Source organism: Muscardinus avellanarius, assembly GCF_963383645.1.
Source record: "Muscardinus avellanarius genome assembly, chromosome: 11".
NCBI classification, from domain to species: Eukaryota; Metazoa; Chordata; class Mammalia; order Rodentia; family Gliridae; genus Muscardinus; species Muscardinus avellanarius.
In genome coordinates this window covers 65,052,355-65,066,840 of record NC_137797.1, presented here as the reverse complement: position 1 = coordinate 65,066,840, position 14,486 = coordinate 65,052,355, and the positions used below count along the sequence as shown (strand labels likewise).

The 14,486-nt window shown below is 43.3% G+C and overlaps 2 protein-coding genes across 3 annotated transcripts in view; one reads left to right on the top strand and one right to left on the bottom strand.

Annotated features, from left to right (window-relative positions):
* Positions 1-8,410, bottom strand: part of SARNP (SAP domain containing ribonucleoprotein) — a gene marked incomplete at both ends in the record, with an annotated part of 73,962 nt that extends 65,552 nt beyond the window's left edge. For both annotated transcript variants that reach the window (XM_080705245.1, XM_080705246.1), the window contains one exon: positions 8,375-8,410. In XM_080705245.1, coding sequence (XP_080561371.1) covers positions 8,375-8,410 — 36 coding nt within the window. The remainder of the gene's footprint in view (positions 1-8,374) is intronic.
* Positions 8,411-8,745: 335 nt separating this feature from the next.
* On the top strand, positions 8,746-13,521 carry ORMDL2 (ORMDL sphingolipid biosynthesis regulator 2; the record flags this gene model as incomplete). Its single annotated transcript, XM_080705941.1, has 4 exons — positions 8,746-8,816; positions 9,893-10,067; positions 10,244-10,395; positions 13,386-13,521. Exons 2-4 carry the CDS (start codon positions 9,894-9,896, stop codon positions 13,519-13,521), a joined length of 462 nt encoding a protein of 153 aa, XP_080562067.1. The 5' UTR covers positions 8,746-8,816; position 9,893.
* Positions 13,522-14,486: the final 965 nt, after the last annotated feature.

Genomic DNA, 14,486 nt, shown 5'->3' with positions numbered 1-14,486 from the left:
TTTTTACTTTATTCTTATTTGGAAACAGGGTATCACTAGGTTGCTGAGAGTCTCATGAAGCTGCTGAAGCTGGCTTTGAACTTGCAATCCGCCTGCTTCAGCCTCCCAAATACTAGGATTACAAATGTGTGTCACCATACCCGCTTAATCTTGAAATTTAACTAAAACCTTTTACTAAAAATATTTTAACTCTATTATTTCTCTAAACTCTTTGGACAAGAGGCCTCTCTCTTCTCAGCCTCCTTACTAGCTCTTCTACCCAATCCTTTAACTACTCACTATGATTTTTTCTTTGGCCTTCTCATTCCACATTCTCTTTTTCTTTTTCTTTTTTCTTTCTTTTTTTTTTTTTTTTTTTGGTATCCAGGGACTGAACTCAGGGGAATTCTACCTCTGAGCTACATCTCCAGGCCTTTTAATTACTTATTTATTTATTCATTTTTTGAGGTACCAGGGATGGAACCTAGGGGAATTCTACTGCCGAGCTAGACCTCCAGCCCTGTTGTTTATCCTTTTTTTTTTTGGTGGTACTGGGGGTGGAACCCATGGGCTTTTCTACCTCCAGGCTATACTCCCAGACCTATTTTATACTTTATTTGGAAACAGGGTCTCACTAAGTTGCTGAGAGCCTGGCTTTGAACCTGTGTGATCCTCCGGTCTCAGCCTCCCAAGCACTGGAATTACAAGTGTGAGCCACCACGCCCAGCTTATTCTTTATTTGGAAACAGGGTCTCACTAAGTTTTTGCACAAAGGGCCTCACTAAGTAGCTGAGGCTGTCTTCTAACCGCAATTCTCCTGTCTCAGCCTCCCAAATGCTGGGATTACAAGCGTGCGCCACCACATCAGGCTTTATTTTTTATTTTGAAACAGGATCTCACTAAGTTGTCAAGGGACCTCTCTAGTTGCTGAGGCTGGTCTTGAACCTGTGACCCTCATATCTTAACCTCCCAATTACTGGGATTATTAGCATACATCAACAAACCTGGCTTATCTCACATTCTATCAAAGGTTTATTCTCCTCCTTGAATCCAATCATTGGCAAATCCTGCCAGTTCTACCTTTAAAATATGTCCAGAATTGAATCTGTTCTCATCAATGCAAACACGGCTACTCTTAAATTTCTCTCATACAGATTACTGTACTGCTAAAACTCTCCCAGCCCTTGTCTCACTATAGTTCTCAACGAAGTAAATTGTTCTTTGAAATTTAAGTCAAAACATATCCTAGCCAGGCGTGGTGGCACATGCTTGTAATCCCAGCATATGAGGGGCTGAGACGAGAGAATCATGATTCACAGACAACCTCAGCTACTTAGTAAGGCCCTTTGCAACTTAGTGAGACCCTGTTTCAAAATAAAAATACAAAATAGGGATAGGGGTGTCACTTGGAAGTCGAATGCCCGTTAGTTCCATCCCCAGACCCCCCCCCCACAAAAATATATACATTCTCATCCTCTATTCAAAATCATTCGCGGGGGTCTGAGGATGTAACTCAATGATAGAGTGCTTGCCTAGCATGTGTGAAGCACTGGGTTTGATCCCCAGTACCAAAATAAAACATAACAAAAAGCAAAAACAAACAAACAAAAAAACACTGTTCTCTAAATTCTTTAAGGGTACAAGACAAAGTCAAGACTCACCTACAAGGTTATGTATGCACAATTTGCTCTCCCCTCCTATTACTTCTTGTTTATTATGATAAACCAAGCTGGCCTCCTGCTTTTCCTTTAACACTCTGCACATGGCTCACTCTTTCACTTCAAGCCTTTGCTTAAACAATTTCCCAAGAAATGAGGTTTTCTCTAGTTGCCATACTTACGTCAGAATACTCTAGCTGGGATTGGTAGCATATGCCTGTAATCCAAGTACCTTGGGAGGGTGAGACAGGAGAATCACAGGTTTGAGGATAGCCTCAGCAAGAAGTAAATTTTTCATCAACTTAGGGAGACCCTGTTTCAAAATAAAAATAATAACTAGAACTGGGGTTGTAGCTTAGATGTAGAATGTCCTTGGGGTTCAACCCCTAGTACCCCCCCAAAATACTCTTCTCATCGCAATTTTATCCCCCTTTCCTATTTTTCTCTAGACCGTCTCATCATTTGATATACTATGAATTTTACTTTTTGGGGGGTTTTTTTGTTTGGTTTTGGTGCTGGGGATTGAACCCAAGGCTTTGCAGAGACACACACTACATGCTCTCCTGCTGAGATATACCCGTAGCCTAGATTTTACTTTATATTACACCTCCCCCAGTAAAATATTAGCTTCATGAGAGCGAGAATTTTGTCTGTTTTATTCGGTGATATAAGATCAGCACCCTGATACTGTTATTTGCCAGATATTCTATTTTAAAAATAAATCCCAAATCCATATTCATTGTCAGCTCTCAGTTCTTCCATAAAATTTTTACATTTCTAAATAATTACTAAACATCTCCAAATGGATGTCTCAAAGACACCTAAACCCAATACTGGAATTATAATCTACCAGGGAAACAAAACAATAATCATATATAGTGTCTCACTGCTTTCAATTCTCAATGATACTACCATGCCTTTCTAGTTCTCTGTTCTGCAACAGTTCCTTTCCTCATATTTGATTGGAAATCTGGTACAATTACAGTTAAAGGCATTTTCAATCACTGTTTAGTTTCTCTTTCCAACTATATTAGAATGACTACATTGCCATAAAATCTTCAGAAACTGGCAGTTGATATAGACTCATTAATTCAGACAGATAATATTTCTCCCCCTTCAAAGCTTGTTCCTTTCCTCTGAAGTCCCATACTAAAACCCCAAATTCTCTATAAAAATGTAGTTTTAATTTGGCGTGGTGACACACACTTGTAGTCCCAGTACTTGGGAGGTGAGACAGGAGGATGACAGGTTCGCGGCCAGCTTCAGCAACTTGTGAGGCCCTCCATAACTTACTGAGACCCTGTTTCAAAATAAAGAATAAAACAGGGATGGGGGTGCCGGGCGTGGTGGCGCACACTTGTAATCTCTGCGCTTGGGAGGCTGAGACAGGAGAATCGCACAGGTTCAAAGCCAGCTTCAGTTACTTAATGAGGCTCTCAGCAACTTACTGAGACTCTGTTTCCAAATAAAATATTAAATAAGTCTGGGAGTATAGTCCGGAGGTAGAAAAGTCCCTGGGTTCCATCCCTAGTACCACCAAAAAAAAAAAACAAAAAAAAACCACAGGGATGGGGGTGTAGCTCAGAGGTAGCGTCCTGGGTACAATTCCCAGTACCTCACACGAAAAAAGCTTTGTTTTGCTTTTGGTACTTGGAATTGAACAGAGGGGCATTCAACCTCTGAGCTTCACCTTCAGCCCTTTTTTTTTTTTTTTTTTGGGCAGTATTGGGGGTTGAACCCAGGGGCATTCTACCTCCAAGCTACACCATCAGCCCTATTTTTTATTCTTTATTTTGAATAAACAATAGGGTTTCACTAAGTTACGGAGAGCCTCACAAGGTGCTGAAGCTGCCTGCAAATCTGTGATCCTTTCTTAGACTCCCAAATATTGGGATTACAGGAATATACCAGCACATCCAACTGAAAAAAATTTTTTTGTGTGTGATACTGGGGATTGAACCATGGGGCATTCTACTTCTGAGCTACACCCCCAGTCCAATTTTTTATTCTTTATTTTTGAAACAGGGCCTCACTAAGTTGCGAGTGGTCCACGAACCTGCGTCTCAGCCTCCCAAGTACTGGGATTACAAGCATGTGCCACCACGCCTGCCCTAAAAAAAAATTTTTTTTCTCTGAGGTGCTAGGAATGAAACCCAGGAGCATTCTACCTTCAAGTGACACCCCCAACCCTATTTTTTTTCTTTATTTTGAAATAAGGTTTCACTGAGTTGCAAAGGGCCTAAGTAGCTGAGTCTGTCCGCAAATATCCTCCTGTCTCTGCCTCCCAAATGCTAGAATTATAAGCATGCACCACCACACCTGGCTCTCTGAAAAATATTTTTTAACAGGCACTAAAACCCCAAGTCAACCCAAAAGTCAAGATCACTTCATCAACATCACTAATGAAAAAAAAAAAAATAAATAAACGGTCCTAGAAGTCAAAATTACAGGCATGAATTTGTTTTTGGGTTTTGTACTGGTTTTGGTCCTGGTGACTGAACTCAGGAACATTCTACCTCTGATATATGTCTCCAGCCCCATTTTATTTTTTTTAGTTTGAAACAGGGTCTCACTAAATTACTGAGGTTGGCCTCCAACCTGTGATCCTCTTGTCTCAGCCTCTCAAGTAATAGAATTACGGGTGTGTGCCACTATACCCAGCTTAGGCACAGTTTGGTTTTGATTTTGTCTCTGATACTATGGATTGACATAGGGGGAACCCTACCTCTGAGCTTTACCCTTAGCCCTTTTTACTTTTTATTTGAAAACAGTGTCTCACTTGCTGTGGCTGGCTTTGAACTAGAGATCCTCCAGTCTCAGCCTTCTAAGTACTGGGATTACAGGTGTGTACCACCATGCCTGACTAAACATGGGTTCTTAACCAGAGGTCCATGGACTCCTCAGGGCTACAAGGTAGTTTTATGAAGCCCCTCAAATTGCATGCAAAGTATGTGTACATGCCTTTTTTGGGGAGAGGGTCCATACCTTTCATCAGAGTTTCAAATAGATCTGTGACCTCCAAAAGGTTAAGAAGTGCTCTAGAGAAAAAGCAAAGACAAGCAAATATAATTAAAGAGTGAATCCTATTTATGCCCTCAGGAGGTTCTCTACCTGAAATCAGGTCAGAGAACATTACAGAAAAGTAACTTATCCAACCAAATACAAATTTAGTATAGACCTGACAAATATTGGTTTTATGGAAGGAAGAACTCCACAAACTACCACAAAACCCATAAAAACAGTCATAGTGACTTACTGCTGGGTTTCAAAATGGGACAAATATGAAAATGTTAGATCTCCTACCAATATTTTTTATCTCATTCATCTAGTTTCCTTTTCTGTTTTACAACATATATGACAGTAAAGAGTACATCTGTTACACAAATAAATGTATATATTTTAAAACTGGAAGGTGTTTGCTCAATTTCTTTCACTTGTTACAGTAAATATTAGAAAACCATTGATATAACCTATATATTCCCAGTGTGGTGATGAGCACCTATGATCCCAGCTACTTGTGAGGCTGAGACAGGATTGCAAGTTTGAGCCCAGCCTGGGCAACTCAGCCAGTCCCAGTCTCAAAATAAAAAGGGATAGGGTGCTGGGTGTAGTGGCGCACGCTTGTAATCTCAGTACTCGGGAGGCTGAAACCAGAGGATTGCAGGTTCAAAGCCAGCCTCAGCAATTTAGTGAGGCTCTCAACAACCTAGTGAGACCCTGTTTCCAAATAATAAATAAAATTGGGCTGGGGGTGTAGCTTGGAGGTAAAATGGCTCTGGGTTCAATGGAAAAGAAAAGAGCTGGGCATGGTTGCACATGCTTGTAATCTCAGCATTTGGGAGGCTGAGACAAAAGGATCATGGTTCATGAACAGCCTCAGCTACTTATTAAGGCCCTTTGCAACTCAGTGAGACCGTTTCAAAATAAAGAATAAAAAATCGGGCTGAGGGTGTAGCTTTGAGGTAGAATGCCTCAGGGTTCCATCCCCAGTACCACAAAAAAAAAAAAAAAAAAAAAAAAAAAAAGGGCGGGGGAGAGTAAGGGTGTAGCTCAGTGGTAGAGAAAACATAGGTTTAATTCCTAGTATAGCAAAATAGTAATAATAAAACCACCAAGTTAACAGTAACTCTAGAATAACACAAAAAGCCACATGTGGTGGCACACATCTGTAATACCAGTACTTGGGAAGCTGAGACAGAAGGAAAGTAGCTTTCAGACCAGCTCTATAACTTAGCAAAACTCAGTATCAAAAAAAAATTTTTTTGGTACTAGGGATTGAACCCAGAGGCATTCTACCTCTGAGCCACACCTCTAGCCCTACTTTTTATTCTTTATTTTGAAACAGGATCTCACTAAACTGCAGAATTACTCACTAAATAACTGAGGCTGGCTGCAAACCTGTGATCTTCCTGTCTCAGCCTCCCAAGTACTAGGATTATAAGTGTTCGCCACCACGCCCAGTTGTATCAATATTTAACATTTTTTTTAAAAAAAGGGCTGGAGGTATCCACAGTGAGACCCTGTTTCAAAACAAAGAACAGAAATAAATAGGACTGGGGGGATAGTTCAGAGAGATAGAATATCCCTGGGTTCAATTTCAGTACTGGGGAAAAAAAAAAAAAAAAAGCTGGGGGTGTAGTCCAGTAACAAAACCCCTGAGTTCAATTCCCATCACCAGAAAAAGAATAACACCAAAATTCACTAGTGCCAGGCATGGTAGTACACACCTATAATCCTAGTATTAGAGAGGCTGAGACAGAATCACAGGTTCTAGGCCAGGCTCAGACCATTTCAAAATAAAAATAAAAAATAAAAAGGGCTGGGGTGTACCTTGGAGGTAGAATGCTCCTGGATTCAACCCCTCATACTACAAGAAAAGAAAAAAAAAAAAACCTAACAGATAAATTACTTGTGAAACCACAAATGGACAACTAAACAAGATATTCTCTTAATTCTTAAAAAAAAAAAAAAAAACTACTCTCACATTCCAGGAGAATAATTATCTAAGTGTAGGAAATCTACCAAGATTCCCAAAAGACAAAACTTAACATAGCTCCTGTGATGGAAGATGTAGTGGCACACACTTGTAATCCCAGTACTTTGGAGGCTGAGACAGAGGATTGCAGACAGTCTCAGCAATTATTTAAGTCCCTCAGCAACTTAGCAAGACCCTGTCTCAAAATTAAAATAAAGCCATAAAGTGGTGAACACCTGTAATTCCAATACTTAGGAGGCTGAAACAGGAGGTTCACAGGTTCCAGGATAACCTCAGCAAGTAACAACTCTCATCACCCTGGGGAGACCCTGTTTCAAAACAAAACTAAAATAGATTTGTTAGTGTAGATTGGAAGTAGAAGGCTCCTGGGTTGAATCCCCAGTATCTATCTATCTCTCTCTCTCTCTCTCTCTCTCTCTCTCTCTCACACACACACACACACACACACACACACACACACACACACACACAAACTTTTTTAATTAAAACAAAATAGGACTAAGGATGTAGCTCAGACGTAGAATGACTATAGATTCAATCTTCAACACCACAAAAATAAATAAACAAAATAAAGCCCCTATGATTCGGAATGTCTGTCACTGGTGACATGAGATTCAGAGTCCAATTGCAGTATGAAACAGGACAGAGATAATTTTAACCCTGGAATTGTTTTTCCAAAAATATTGCAGCTAAGCTGAGAGTGATGGCGCACACTTGTAATTCCAGTACTTGGGAGCCTGAGCCAGGAGGACCACGGGTTCTGGGTCAGCCTCAGCAAGTACTGAGACTCTCACCAACCTAGTGAGACCCTGTTTAAAAAAAAAAAAAAGGCCAGGTGTGGTGGCACAAGCGTTCAAAGCCAGCCTCGGCAATGTAGTGAGACTCTCATAAACCTAGTGAGATTCTTTTTGTAAATAAGTAAGTAAAATCGGGCTGGGGGCGTAGCTTGGAGGTAGAATACCTCTAGGTTCAATCCCCAAGACGAAAAAAAACAACAATAAGGCTGGGGGGTGTAGCTCAAAAATAGAATGCCCCTGAGTTCTATCCCCAGTACCCCCACCCAGACACACGTACTCTTTGCTGCGGCTATGAGTGTTCTCTTATTTTGGTGGTAGAGAGGAAGGCTGGCAGGCCGAGAACCTCTTGAGAGAACTAAAAAAACTTAAAGCTGAGGTATTTTTATTTCTACAAATTCTTAAAGCTGCCTCCACACCAGGCTTCTATTCGGAGAACTACCTTCTGAGACCTCACCCTGGTTTCAAAGTTCGCCTAGGGGGCGTAACCCCAGCTAAGGAAATGGAAGCATGTTCAAGTAGAAACAAGCAAAAATGCATCATCTGCTGTTACAACAAGCGAATCTCAACTTTGGACAACAGTCGCGATAGTATCAATCCTGGAAAGAAAACCGGGTCCGGGGTCGGCACTGGGCAAGGGGAAGGGACTACTGACGTAAGGCGGCGCTGAGGAGAAACTAGGCGCATAACAGGTAGCAGCACTCGCAGAGGCTGGCGGAGCAGGGCGACGAACAACACGACTACGGAAAGGGAGCCGAAATAACGGGAAACGACAGCAAGAAATCCGTGAGGAGAAATGGGAAATTAGAGGTCTGGGAAGGGCGGCACAAAAGAATGATGGCGGGAAACAAAGGGGGGAAACCTGAAAGAAGGATTCGCTTGCGAGCCACCCTGAAGAATTCGGTCCCCAAAAGAGCCCACCGAGCCCTTCCCCCGCTTCACGGTACCTTCAGCTTATGGAGCTCCACCGTCTCCGACGCCATCTTGCTACTCCTCCACTCCACCAGGCCCCCGCTTGCTGCCTCCGCCTCCAGAGCTCCCGCCTAGACGCAGAGAGCCAGGCCGACCAATCGCTGTCACTCTTACTCTAACCACGCACCATCGGCTCTTTCCATTAGTCAATTGCTGGCGTCGCTCTCTCGCGTCTCGGCAACTATACGCAGCATTCTCAGGGTGGGACCTGAAGCGGGGCGGGCTCTGTACCTTCCTAACGACAGAAAGGGTGACCAATCGTACACCCTCATTACAGACCGCCAACCAATGAGTGCTGAGAGCGCCGATTCTATTCCACCAATAGGGAGCGCGCAGGTGGGGCGGGTACTTCCTGGAGACCACAGATGTAGGAGCGAGCGCCGCGCCCCTAGACCGTCGCGCTCCTGAGGCTGGCAGGTAGGGGCAGCCGGTAGACTGAAAAGGCTTGCAGAGTGAAAGCGGTGGGAGGCGGAAAGGGCGGCGAGGAGGGGCTAGCTAACCACCGAGAGAGGAGTACTGATGAGAGCTCCGAAAGGTACCGACCAGCGGAAGAGGGAAGTTGGCAAGAGCATGGGGAGGGCTCAATACTAGGGTTTAGGGATTTTAGGGCGGGCAGGAGCTGCTTCCTAACCTGGCATCATCTGCTTTAGAGCTAACACGATTTTAAAGAGCAAAATTCAGACAAGTACCGCCTAGCACGGAGAGGGCTCCATATTTAGAGGCACTGGGCTCAGGTTCCTTCCTGGTCCGATCCAGAAACTGTGGGCAAGTTCTTGCAGCGCCCCACACTTGAAAGAAGGAATGAAGTTGCTGGCTGCTAACTTGCCAAGCGGCTGAGAGACAGGTCGGACAAGCCCCAGAGAGAAAGGTGGGAACTCGAGGGAATTTTACTTTGTGTCTCTTATTAGTTCCTTGATTAATTCCACGACTCTCTTCTGGAACTCTGGGAGTTCTTCAAGAAACTAAAGTGAGATACTCTTGTTTCCCCTGCTCCTGGAAGTGGATGCACCAAGAATAGGCTCACTCCTTCATGAAGTCTTAGGATGAGAGTTCAAATTACCGGCCAGGCATGGTGCCGCACGCTTGTAATCCAAGCATTTGGGAAGCTAAGACAAGAGGGTCGCGGTTCTCGACAGCTTCAGCTACTACTTAGTGAGGCCCTTTGCAACTCAATGAGCCCCTGTTTCAAAATAAAGAATAAAAAATCGGGCTGGGGGTGTAGCTCGGAGGTAGAATGCCCCTGGGTTCCATCCCCAGTACCGGGAGAGAGGAAAAAAAAAAAATGCCTTATCTCTCAAAGTAGAGAGGGCACTTTTTGCCTTTTTAACGTTTTTGTCAGGTTTTCGGTTTTTCCTTTATGCATGATAGGGAAGTTCTTTCATTCCTAGTAAAATTCAGGGGATTCTGTTCTTGAGACAACTAGGGGAAACTAGCTCAAAGAGGGATTGAAAGGAAACTGAGTTGGACTCCTGCCTGATCCTTCACTATGGTAGGATGAACGTGGGGGTGGCACACAGTGAAGTAAACCCCAACACTCGAGTGATGAATAGCCGGGGCATCTGGCTGGCCTACATCATCTTGGTAGGACTGCTGCATGTGGTTCTACTCAGCATCCCCTTCTTCAGCATTCCTGTTGTCTGGACCTTGACCAACGTCATCCATAACTTGGTGAGCAATAAACCATGTTCCTTGTGCCCAACCCAGGTCTTTCTCAAACAAAACCAAAACCAAAATAAATAAAATCAATTGGGGATTTGTATCTTCCTTTTGGAAACATCATGTGATGGTTATTGGGATGAAGGGCTATTTTCTGCTCTTAACACTGTCTTTTTCCCTCTTCCTAGGCAATGTATGTCTTCCTACATACAGTGAAGGGGACACCCTTTGAGACCCCTGACCAAGGAAAGGCTCGGCTACTGACACACTGGGAACAGATGGACTATGGGCTCCAGTTTACCTCTTCTCGCAAGTTCCTTAGCATCTCTCCTATTATACTGTGAGTCTATGGGGATGAGGGGGATGTTGGATTAGAAACAACTCCAAGAGCCAGGTGGGATGATCCACAAGAAAGCTTTAAAAAGCAGACTACTGTCATGTGTGGTCACACACACCTGTAATACCAGTACTGGGGAAGCTGCGACAGGAGGATCACAGGTTTGAGGACAGCCTAAGCAAGTTGTGAAACTCTCATAAACCTAGTGAGGCCCTGTTTCAAAAAAATAAAATAGGAGCCGGGTGTGGTGGAGGATGCTTGTAATCCCAGCATTTGGGAGGCTGAGACTGGGGAATCAAGGTTCGGAGACAGCCTCAGCTACTTAGTGAGGTCCTCTGCAACTTAGTGAGACCCTGTTTCAAAACAAAGAATAAAAAATAGGGAAGGGGGTGTAGTTTGGAAGTCAAATGCCCCTGGGTTCCAACCCCAGCTCTGCAAAAATAATAATAATAATAATAATAATAATAATAATAATAATAATTCGCCGGGCGTGGTGGCACACGCTTGTAATCCCCGCGCTTGGGAGGCGGAGACAGGAGGATCGCGCAGGTTCGAAGCCAGCCGCGCTGGTGTAAGAGACCCTGTTTCAAAAATATAAAATAGGTCTGGGAGTGTAGCCCGGAGGAAGAAGGGCTTCCAGGAACCCCAGTACCACCACCCAAAAATAATAATAATAATAATAATAATAATAATAATAATTACCACCACCAAAAATAATAATAATAATAATAATAATAATAATAATAATAATAATGAATAGGGATGTGAGTGTAGCTGGGAGATAGGATGCCAGTACCCAGCACTCAAACACAAAAAAGCAGATTACCCATCTAAGGCCCTCTAAATATATTATGGTAGCCAGGCATGGTGGCACACGCTTTTAATCCCAGGGCTTGGGAGGCTGAGACAGGAGGATTGCACAGGTTCAAAGCCAGCCTCAGCTACTTAGTGAGGCTCTCAGCAATTTAGTGAGACCCTGTTTCCAAATAAAATACAAAATAGGTCTGGGAGTATAGCCCAGAGGTAGAAAGCCTCTGGGTTCCACTCCCAGTACCACCAAATATATATATTTGTATTCCACTCCCAGTATCACCAAATATATATATTTGTATTCCACTCCCAGTACCACCAAATATATATATATATATATATATATATATATATATATATATATATATTCTGGTATACTAGTCCTGAGCCTACAGAGAATAGTAAAAAGCAGAAGACAGTAGTATTCCTTGCTGCCTCCTTAGTAATAGGAGAAAGGACTGAGAAAAAATATAATACCAACTAATACCGTGTGTGTGTGTGTGTGTGTGTGCGTGTGTTACAAGAAATAGAATCCAGGTATTTTTATTTCTTATTTGGTAATGGGCTCTCACTAAGTTGCTGAGGCTGGCTTCGAACCTGTGATCCTCCTATCTCAGCCTCCCAAGTACTGGGATTACAAGTGTGTGTCTCCATCCCCAGCTTAAACCAAGTGATTTTATACTTCCACAGGAAGTGACTAAAGAGGGTACCAAAGTTAATCGTCAAAAACTGATTGTGGGTAGTGGAAGCAAAGAGAACTCTTAAGAGTCATACAGGCTGAAACAGTTTAACCATCATTTGCCATTTGTCATTAACAAATAACAAACAAAAAGCTGGGCATGGGTGGCGCGCACTTATAATCTCAGCATTGGGAGGCTGAGACTGGAGGACTGCGGTTTGCAGCCAGCCTCAGCTACTTAGGCCCTCTGCAACTTAGTGAGACCCTGTTTCAAAATAAAGAATAAAAAATAGGGCTGGGGGTGTAGCTCAGAGGTAGAATGCCCCTAGGTTCCAACCCTAGTACCACACAAAACAAACAAAAACCGACATATAAGTTCCAGTTAAAGCTACTGTCTTAAAGCCGATGTGGTAGTGCATGCCTATAATTCCAGTACTTGGGAGGCTGAGACAGGAGGATCACAGTTTTGAGGCCAGCCTCAGCAACTCAGTGAGGCCCTGTTTCAAAATTTAAAAAAATAAATAAAAATAGGGCTGGGAGCCAAGCCTGTGGCACATACTTGTAATCTCAGTACTTGGGAGGCTGAGAAAGAAAGAATACAGGTTTGAAGCCAGCCTCAGCAACTTAGTGAGACTATTTATAAATAAATAAAATCGGGCTGGGGGTATAACTTGGAGGTAGAAATCCTCCCATTACTGCAATAAACAAAAGTACTATCTAGTTATCACCTCTGCCCAAAGTAAATATGGTTATTAGAGGTGGGATATTTTCTGATCTCCAAGGACTATAAGCAGTAAAAATGGCCATTTAAAATACAAAAGAAACCAGTCGTGGTGGTGCATTCCTGTAATCCCAGTACTTGGGAGGCTAAAACAGGAGGATTACAGGTTCAAGGATAACTTCAACAACCTAGCAAGATTCAGCAACCTAGCGAAACTCTTTTCAAAACCAAAAATAAGCCGGCGTGGTGGCGCACGCTTGTAATCCCAGCATTTGGGAGGCTGACACCAGAAGATCGCGGTTTGCGGACAGCCTCAGCTACTTAGGCACTCCGCAACTTAGTGAGACCCTGTTTCAAAATAAAGAATAAAAAATAGGGCCAGGGGTGTAGCTCGGATGTCAAATGCCCCTGGGTTCCATCCCCAGACCCGAAAAAAAATAAAAAAACTTTTAAAAGCTAGGTTTGGCACAAAGGTAGAATGCCCTGTATTCAATCCCTAGTACCACTAAAATAAAATACAAGAGAAGCTGGGCATGGTGGCGCACACCTATAATCCTATTACATGGGAGGCAGAGACAGGAGGATTGCAAGTTTGAGGACAGACTCAGCAATGTAATAAGACCTTGATTCTAAATAAAAACGGTCTAGGGTATAGCTTAGAGGTAGAGTGCCCCTTGGTTCAATCCCTACTACCACAAAAAATAAAGAGAAAGTCACTGGAAAAGTATGAATATAGATAAGGAAGGTCAACCTCACTCATCTAATTTTTTTTCCTTTCTGCAGCTACCTCCTGGCCAGCTTCTACACAAAGTATAACGCTGCTCACTTCTGCATCAACACTGCCTCACTGCTCAGTGTGCTGCTGCCTAAGTTACCCCAGTTCCATGGGGTTCGTCTCTTTGGCATCAACAAATACTAAGGGATGAAACTAAGGACAGCTGCACAGGCATGGAGAAGGCACTGGTACAAAGGACTAATAACATATTTCCCTTCTTCTCCATACTGTCTTCTATATCTTGAAAACTATACAACCTTTCCCAAACTCCCAGGAAAGGAAGATTGGAAAAGAGGGCCCCTGGGCTCAGCCCTTCTATGTATAAGATTCTTTGAATTAGGAAAGGCAGAGGAAGCCAGGCATGGTGGTGCATGCTTGTAATCCCAGTACTTGAGAGACTGAGACAAGAGGATCACAGGTTCAAAGCCAGCCTCAGCTACTTAATGAGGCCCTGTTTGAAAATAAAGAATTAAAAATAGGGCTGGAGGCGTAGCTTGGAGGTAGAACGGCCCCCTGAGTTCCAACCCCAGTACCACACACAAAAAAAAGGGCAGATGAAGTCAAGGGCCAGATCGTACTCCTGTGTAACAGGAAGCCATTCATATTTGTGCGGCTTATTTGGTGGTTACATTTTCTCTATCTTCTACTCCTACTGCCTTCCAGCTCTGTTTTACTGTATGTTTTCCATATAATAAAGTAACTTTTTCAGCCATGGCTGCAATTTAATCAGCAAGAAGCTCCTCACAGTACTGGGGAGGAATGACAGACTACTGACTTCCTATATAAAACTTTAAGCAAAGCCGGGCGTGGTGGCACACACTTGTAATCCCAGCATTTGGGAGGCTGAGACAGGAGGATCGCGGTTCGAAGACAGGCCTCAGCTACTTAGTGAAGTCCTTTGCAACTCAATGAGACCCAGTTTCAAAAATAAAGCCGGGCGTGGTGGCACACACTTGTAATCCCAGCATTCAGGAGGCTGAGACTGGAGGATCATGGTTCGCAGACAGTCTCAGCTACTTAGTGAGGCCCTCCGCTACTTAGTGAGACCCTGCCTCAAAATAAAGAATAAAAAATAGGGTAGGGGATGTAGCTTGGATGGGTTCCATTCC